At 38.3% G+C, this 8,452-nt stretch overlaps 2 protein-coding genes across 2 annotated transcripts; one reads left to right on the top strand and one right to left on the bottom strand.

The window, feature by feature from the left end:
* Positions 1 to 2,157: 2,157 nt before the first annotated feature.
* Positions 2,158 to 3,467, bottom strand: mrm1 (mitochondrial rRNA methyltransferase 1 homolog (S. cerevisiae)). The gene has a single exon (XM_028476728.1). It carries the CDS (start codon positions 3,362 to 3,364, stop codon positions 2,228 to 2,230), a length of 1,137 nt encoding a protein of 378 aa, XP_028332529.1. The 5' UTR covers positions 3,365 to 3,467; the 3' UTR covers positions 2,158 to 2,227.
* Positions 3,468 to 4,687: 1,220 nt separating this feature from the next.
* Positions 4,688 to 8,271, top strand: chmp2a (charged multivesicular body protein 2A). Its single transcript, XM_028476386.1, has 6 exons — positions 4,688 to 4,819; positions 5,453 to 5,620; positions 7,191 to 7,370; positions 7,445 to 7,575; positions 7,897 to 7,958; positions 8,024 to 8,271. Exons 2-6 carry the CDS (start codon positions 5,453 to 5,455, stop codon positions 8,143 to 8,145), a joined length of 663 nt encoding a protein of 220 aa, XP_028332187.1. The 5' UTR covers positions 4,688 to 4,819; the 3' UTR covers positions 8,146 to 8,271.
* The last annotated feature ends 181 nt before the right edge of the window (positions 8,272 to 8,452 follow it).

Below are 8,452 nucleotides of genomic sequence, written 5' to 3'. Positions count from 1 at the left end.
GCCCCAGAACAGCTGTGGCTACAATATAGCCTACCACCACCGGTATGATTGGTGTGAATGAATAATATTGATAAGAATTCATATTATGAATAGACAAAAGTTATTTTTTGAATTTCTAAGAGATATTCAAAACAGTGATTTCCTGAGTATTATATCAAACTTTATGATAAAATTTTGTGTGCTTTTGTTGTTTTCCTGTGTCATTTTGTTGTCATCCTGTGTGTTTTTGTTGTCGTACTGTCTTAGTTGTTTTACTGTATTTATTGTCCTTTGGTATGTTTTTTTTTTTTGTTGTCTTTTTGTATGTTTTAGCCATACTTTTGTGTGTTTACCTTGTTTTACTATGTCGTTTGTGTCGATGTGTTGTCCTGCTGTGTGTTTTTGTTCTTTTGTGTTTTTTTTTTATTTTTAACTCTGCAATTTTCTTGTTTTACTGTATTTGTTGTATGTTTTTGTTGTCCTTTTGTGTTTTACATAGTCAGCAAAATGATGGTTCATTGTTCTATGAATCTGTGATAACCACATTTATGTACTCATAAGGTAAGATAAAATAAGACAAGATATCCTTTATTTGTCCATATACATATACATATATATATATATATACAATAAATACATACATAAACAAATATACCAAAACTATATATATATATATATAAGAAAAAAGAATATATACATATACACATGAATATCAGTGCATTGGCTGCCAATGTTCTGGTTGTACACTCAGACAGCTGCAGGCAGGAAGCAGAATAATAGCCACTATTATCCAAGAAATTTAGTATTATTTGGGCTATAGTATATATATATATATATATATATATATATATATATATATATATATATATATACACATCTCTATGTATGAAAAGCAATTTTTATAAATAAACATTGATTGATTGATATCCACTGATATCCAGGAAGTTTATTATTATTTGGGCCATAGTATGTAGTCATTTTAAAGATGGAAATCCTTGTTTTAATCAGAAATAAAATGGGTTAAAAGTGACCAAAAATGGTGGAAAAGGTAGTGAAATGGGATTTTAAAAACCACATAAATTGGTTAAAAGTTGCAAATTAGAGTGGACCAAAACAGACAGAAAAAGTGGTAAAAAGGGTTAAAAGTGTTAATATTGGAACAATTAGTTTTAAACTGGCAAAAAATGGGCATGACATGTGGTGGTTGTGGTTAATTTGGCAAAAATAAACACAAAATATGGTGAAAAGAGGTTAAAAGTCACAATAATGGGTCAACATATGTGACATTAGGTGGAAAAGTGGTGGAAAGGGTTTATAAGTGCTGAAAATGTCTAGAAAGTGGGAAAAATGTGCAGAAAAGGCATTGAAATTTGATGTGGAAATGTCAGTAATGTGAGTAATGTAGCAAAAAAACATTAAAAGGAGCACACATATGGCAAGAAAAAGTGATGAAAATATGGCAAGTTGAATGTAGTTGCCGAAAAAGGGTAAACGTAAGTAAAATGGGTTCAAATTGTTAAAATAAATATTCTTAATTGGTTGAAGGCATCTGGCGACGTCCTCCAGTGTCTTGCAACCCCAAGGTTGGGAACCCCTAGGTCAGAGACAGGTGTGAGTATTAAAAAACGATCTTAAGACAATGACGCATGGTTCATTCAGTCGTCAGCATTCTAACATGGAGGAGTATCAGTGCATTCCTGCTGTGGGAGTTTCTGCTGTTGGTCTAACTGGTTTCCAGCCATTACAGTCTTTGAAAAACACTTCATTCTGACTCATTGGAAACATTGTTGCATCATCCAAAGTTCAAATTAATATCAATATAAGTGAAGCCACGTCAGTTTTAAAGATCCATAGATTTGGATCAATGACGTGATGAAGCCTAAATATTCCGTCCAACTGGATTTGTTTTAGTTAAAATTAAGACTTTATTCTTGGGATTTTATTACTTTAATCTAATAAAAATATGATTTTATTAAGATTCGACTATTCTCATGAAATTATGATTTTACTAAGATATAATTTTATTCTCAAAAAATTAGGACTTTGATCTGTTAGTGCCCAGATTTGTTTTTATTTTAATGTGGCCCTAATACAGCATCGTAGGTCTAAGTGGCATTTTAACTTTTAAGTTTGGAGTGATCTGTTGAGTCCGGTTTAAAGAAGAACCAACCCTTTTGGTTTTTGGTGCACACGTTTCTTTTTATTGGACATATGAGTCTGATGATCAGGTATTAATCAGATGCATTGATCACATACATTGATCAGACACTCTACTGGACAGCAGGGCGTGCAGCAGGATGCCAACGGCCACAGACACGTTGAGTGACTCGATGCCTGGGACCAGTGGTCCACCTGCTGGGATGGTGAGCAGCGTTCTGCACATGCTCAGTAGCTCTGGACTCAGACCTGGACCTTCTCCTCCAATCAGCAGCAGCGTGGGTTTGCTCAGCGTGAACCTGGAGCACGGAGCCACGGGGACGCCATGCTCTGCGTCCGCTCCCACCGTCCCCACCACGTCCCAGCCCAGAGACGCCTTGGTTCGCAACATGTGGGCCAGGTCCTGGTAGCCGAACACCTCCATCACCTCCATGGCCCCTGAGCTGGCCTTACTGACCACAGGTGACAGAGGGCAGCTGTGCTGCAGGCTGCTGACCACTCTGTCCACGCCCAGGAAGTAGGCGGAGCGCAAGATGGCGCCCAGGTTCATGGGGTCCTGGATCTTCTCCAGGACAAGCCACAGAGAATTTGTGCCGTGGTTCCGGCCAGTTTTAGGTTCCTCTGTGGCGTAAGAGAGCGGGCTGGCCCGGAGACACACGCCTTGGTGCACGCCCCCACAGGAGACCACGTCCAGGTCCTTCTTGCCCACATGTCGAACTGGAACATGTCTCCTGAAGGCCTCCTCACACACCCTCACCACAGATGCCCTGTGAGAGGCCACGCCCTCTTTCACCAATAGCCTATCGACCTTCCTACGACCTTGAGTGAGAGCCAGGAGACACGGAGCCACACCGTAGACCACCTCCAAGTTCTCAGCTTTAAGGTCCTGGGCTTGTTTTGGGCTCAGGACCTTCTGTCGTTCTTCAGGGAAGTCATCTACAATCAGCCTTCTGAGTTCAGACGATACTCTACCTTTGTTTCTCCACTGGTTCCTCCCTTGGACCAAAACAGGTTCATCTTTGAAACGATTACTCTGATCCGACGTCTCTGAGCCTCTGAAACGGTTCCTCGCTGAACGATCCAAGGTTCTTTCTTCTCTTTTCAGTAAAGCATGTGAGAAATGTAGAGAAGAAACCTGAGAGTAAGCGCTGCAACGCAGAGAGAGCAGGAACCGGTGCAGAACCAGAACTGGTCCAGGTCCAGGTCCAGGTCCAGGATGGAACCTCATGTCATGTCTGAAGGTTTCACAAAGTCCCAAAATCCAGAGCCTGCAGAGAAACTCCAGCTCTCATTGGATTTCTATACGAAGTCCGCACGTGCCCACAACTTCAATCAAGTTACACCAATTATGACCGGAAGTACGCGAGTCTCATTAGGAAAATAAAAGCCCAGGCTCCCATTAATTTTTGAAAAAAACTATTGGAATACATTTTATTAATGTAGGGTAGAGTTAATGTAGGTGAGAGTTTTTGGACAGTTAGAAGTTATTTTAGTGTTTTAAAATTAACTTCCTATCATTTCCAAACACACGTTGCTGTTATAATTATGGCTCATGTTTTTATTTCTCTGTTAAATGTCACATTAGAGTCTTTCACCTTCTCTTATCTTTAATTATAACTCTGCTCTTTTACTTGATTGTATTTAATATTTGGTCTTTGTTTCGGAAAAAAAGTTTTATTCCCTAATAAAGTTTTTATTATTATTATTTCATTATTATTTATTTATTTATTTATTTTACAATGCAATGAATTTGACTTGGTGGATGGTGCAAAAAAAACCAACTGATAATAATAATAATAATAATAATAATAATAATAATAATAATAATAATAATAATAATAATATTAGAGAATTAATATGAGCACAAACACACAGATATATATAACAACTTTTTTAGTTCCGATATGACACCGATACTGCAGCCTTGAGTATCGGCCAATACCAGTATCAATCCAATATGATATCAGCACGAATCATACCTTTATTACTTATTTCTAGTGTGGAATGTTGGAAAAGGCTTGATCAAGTGATAATACTCAAACAAAGAACAATAATCAGCAACAATAGGTATGAGTAAAACTGACCCATTTATTGGTTACATACATTTTAACCTTCAACATAATATCTACAGTATTCCACAATTGAATAATTATAATATAATATATATCGGAGACTTTAGATGCAGTCTGATAAAATCCAATCTTTGTTTTCTGGCTGATATCATATGAGACCGATATCCGTATATATATATATATATATATATATATATATATATATATATATATATATATATATATATATATATATATATATATATATATACGTGTGTGTGTGTGTGTGTGTGCAGTGCAGGTAATATCATAAATGACACATTGTCTCATGGTATGTATTACAGTATTTATTCTAAAACACTTGATTACTATTTGAGTACTATTGGACCAAAAAGGAAGTGCTTTTATTGTGAAAAGCGCTTGCCTGATGTGTTTTTGAAGCACTTTAAAAATATTTATTCGCGACGTCATGGCGAAACTAACGTTTGCCTCTGTACGTGATTACGTGGTTACGTCATCCTCCGGAAGTAATAGGATCGCAACACGGAAGTCAGAGAAGGAAAACAAATCACCGTCCAACATTTGGCGTCCGAGAATAAACCCGGAGATCATCGATTACCGTCTGATCCACGGTGAGAACGAACCGCCGAACCGAACCGAGAGAAGCCGAACTGAGACGAGTTAAGATTACAGACAGATAGAGAGTGACAGAAACAGAGCCTCTTCAAACTCAAAATACTCGATGTTTTCTTGAATCTACCTTGTAACGACAAAATGTAATATAGTCGATAAATAAGTTGTTATTATCCATAAGGTTTAAAGATAAATTTCTCTCTTTAAAACAATGACTTTACAAAAATCTGAAAGCAGTGGTGACTCAAGTCAATCACCTTAATTATGCATTATAATAATAATCTCATAAACCTTAAAATCTCTCAATCATTGCCTCCTAGCAATTAAAACTTTAACTAAAGGTAACTCAAGGCTTACAGAACATTAAATCATTATTAAATATACACTTCAATAAATAACCTTTTCAATTAAATCCACCAATATTTGGTCTCTTTTAATCTCTGTCTCTCTTTCTCTTTTCCTCGTGTGTGACGATTTTGTCAAAACAAAGCGACTCCTAAAACAAGTGTTTTAAAACAAAATAAAATACAATTATTGATAAAGGCAATATTGTGATTTTCTATATTGCCAAAATAGAGCCCTAGTTGTGATGTAACATTGTGTATTTTATTGTGGTGATGTGACCTCCTCAGATGGACTTCCTGTTTGGCCGTAAGAAGAAGCCGGAGGAGATCTTGAGGCAGAACCAGCGCGCGTTGAACCGAGCCATGAGGGAACTGGACCGAGAACGTCAGAAGCTGGAGCAGCAGGAGAAGAAGATTATCGCAGACATCAAGAAGATGGCCAAACAGGGACAGATGGTGAGGGAAAGGCGTGACAGCGATGCAGCACAATGACTAAAACCTCAGGTTCACTCTCAGTGGGAGTAGAAATACCAGAGGCGGAGTTTGAGATTCTTTCCTGGGGGGGCTAAAGAAAAAATAGAATGAAATATATAGACCCCCAACACAATGTGTGTAACATATACAATAATGCAAAAATGATCGTAACGTCCACCGTCCTGAATACGGGTCAACATGCATTTTCTCACTCATTCACACTTTTAAGGGATTAAATGCTCCTCAAATACAGCAGCACATCACATATCAAGTATAATATTCCATTTGAAAGCTTAGAATCTCATGTTTTTAACCATATAAACCATTCTAAGACACACCCATCACAACTCAATTACTTTGTTAAACTTGGGGGAAAAAATGGCGATGTAAATAAGCCAGCATTGCTCACCTTTAAAGCAATGCCATGTCTTACTGAATCCATATATTCCATCAAAGGTCATCTCAAAATCTTCCGCAGACATTCAGAAATCCAATGAATCCCAGCATTTAGTTCAAAATATAGTAAAACTGCTGAAAAAAAATGTAATGTAACATCCTATTTACAAGAAGAAAGGTAGCTCCGCCCTGATTTCTTCCTTTATCAATAATTATTTCTGCTTCATTTTTGCTGCAGTATCATACATGAACAGTGTTGCTTCACCATTTACATCGTGAAGAACAACAGAAGAAGAACCAAGTCACATGACTTGAGCCCCAAAAAATAACTTAATTAAATTATTAATTAATTAATATGAATTTTTATACTGTGTGTCACTGTGTTTTATGGCACTTAAATATTTGTATATTATGTACTATATTGTAAGAATTGTATTTTTTCAAAATAATTTGGGAAAACTAATGAGTAGTTTGACATCTAGTGGGCCGCAGATTTTAAGCAGCAGAAAAAAAATATTTCAACATTATTGTGCTTTAGTTTGCATTTCCACGTGTAAATGAAACCTCCATCAAAGTAGTAAATGACAGATTTGAGTCCCTGCAGAATTTTTATTTCTAAATTCCTTGATTTTGGGACAAATTTCTTACATTTATTTATCATTTGTCATCAAAGGTTAATTCTGCATGTAGTGCAAGCTTTTTTTTTGACAGCAATGCATGGGTTATTTGTGAAAAAAGTAAAAAATAATGAACTTTTTTGTACTGCCTGATTGTGAACACCTTTTTGTGTCATCTTTAGGGGAATTTTGTGGAATTGTTTGTCAGAAAATTCCAAGTTTTAGAAAAAAAATCCTTCCACAATTTGTGAGAGAAAAAATTACGGCAGCCATGTGATATGAGCATGGTAAAACTGATACTTACAAGTGAAATTTTAAGTAATTTACACAATGATAAATATTTTCTCCTACGGGCTGAATCGGATGATCTAAAGGGTCAGTGTCGCCCCCCCCGGGCTTTGAGTTTGACACGTGAAAAATGGTGATGTGATTTTTTTCCCATATCGCACACTCATAAGAAACTGATTTAATTAGCAGCCAATCAGGAAGTGAGGAGGAGGAGTGTGTATAGTGTCTCTGAGCTGGCTCTGATGTTTCAGGACGCCGTGAAGATCATGGCCAAAGACCTGGTGAGGACACGTCGCTATGTTAAGAAGTTCATCATGATGAGGGCCAACATCCAGGCGGTTAGTCTGAAGATCCAGACCCTGAAGTCCAACAACAGCATGGCTCAGGCCATGAAGGGCGTCACCAAGGCCATGGCCACCATGAACCGACAGGTCGGTCCTCGCAAAGCAACAGTAAGAGGAAGCACTTCCTGTCATGTGACCTCCTGCTTTTTGTATTCACGCAGCTGAAGCTTCCTGAGATCCAAAAGATCATGATGGAGTTTGAGCGTCAGAGTGAGATGATGGACATGAAGGAGGAGATGATGAACGACGCCATCGACGACGCCATGGGCGACGAAGATGACGAGGAAGAGAGGTGAGCAGGGGGCGAAACTACTGGGAGAGACCAGGACCAGAGTCGGACTCAATTACCTTTAATAACATGTTTCCTAAGGATTAATCCTAAGGAAACTGTAACATATTCAAAAAGATGACTAAAAGAACTTGCTGGATTTATTATGCGTGAGTCAAGGAAGTTAATAGTCGAAACGTGAGGAGATCAAAGTATATTTTGTAAAAAAAATGTAGGTCTGAATAAATGATTCAAAATGGCACATGAAAGCACAGAAGCAGAAATGTGAAACTGTCTGTAGTGAATTAACAGTTAATGTGTGTGTGTGTGTGTGTGCGCGCGCAGTGATGCCATTGTGTCTCAGGTGTTGGACGAGCTGGGCCTGAATCTGACAGACGAGCTGTCTGGTGAGTCTCTTCCTCCTCCTCTATTTGCTGCTGCTGTGTTCGTTTCTGACCTTTGACCTCTGCAGGTCTGCCCAGCACTGGAGGAAGCCTGTCAGTGGCCGCGGGGAAGAAGGCGGAGCCTCAGGCCGCCATGGCCGATGCAGATGCAGACCTAGAGGAACGTCTGTCCAAGCTGAGGAGAGACTGAGGAAGAGGAGGAGGAAGAGTTCTGTTTGAAGTGCTTTCAGTTCACACATGTTTTATGTAACACACACACACACACACACCTGTAAATACGACTTCCTCCTCAATAAATGAACACTAGTGTTTGGAACCATGTGTGCAGACGCTCTGTGAACCACAGAAGAAGAAGAAGAAGAGCGTGTGTTTCCTTTGGAACTTTGACTCATTCATTCTTTCATCAATAAACTGCTTTTTGCCAAATTTAAACACCTGAAGGTCTGATTGGTTTTAATCATGGGCCATGATCTGGGGGGCTCGGTTGGTGCGACTTG

Source organism: Gouania willdenowi, chromosome 19, assembly GCF_900634775.1.
Source record: "Gouania willdenowi chromosome 19, fGouWil2.1, whole genome shotgun sequence".
Taxonomy (NCBI): domain Eukaryota; kingdom Metazoa; phylum Chordata; class Actinopteri; order Blenniiformes; family Gobiesocidae; genus Gouania; species Gouania willdenowi.
The sequence above is the reverse complement of the archived record's forward strand: the minus strand, read 5'-3'. Positions and strand labels throughout refer to the sequence as shown.

Coding starts and splice junctions, on each gene's coding strand:
- mrm1 (XM_028476728.1), bottom strand. CDS start 3,364: ATGAGGTTCCATCCTGGACCTGGACCTGGACCTGGACCAGTTCTGGTT.
- chmp2a (XM_028476386.1), top strand. CDS start 5,453: ATGGACTTCCTGTTTGGCCGTAAGAAGAAGCCGGAGGAGATCTTGAGG. Junction 7,371..7,444: donor TGGCCACCATGAACCGACAG/GTCGGTCCTCGC, acceptor GTATTCACGCAG/CTGAAGCTTCCTGAGATCCA. Junction 7,959..8,023: donor TCTGACAGACGAGCTGTCTG/GTGAGTCTCTTC, acceptor TGACCTCTGCAG/GTCTGCCCAGCACTGGAGGA.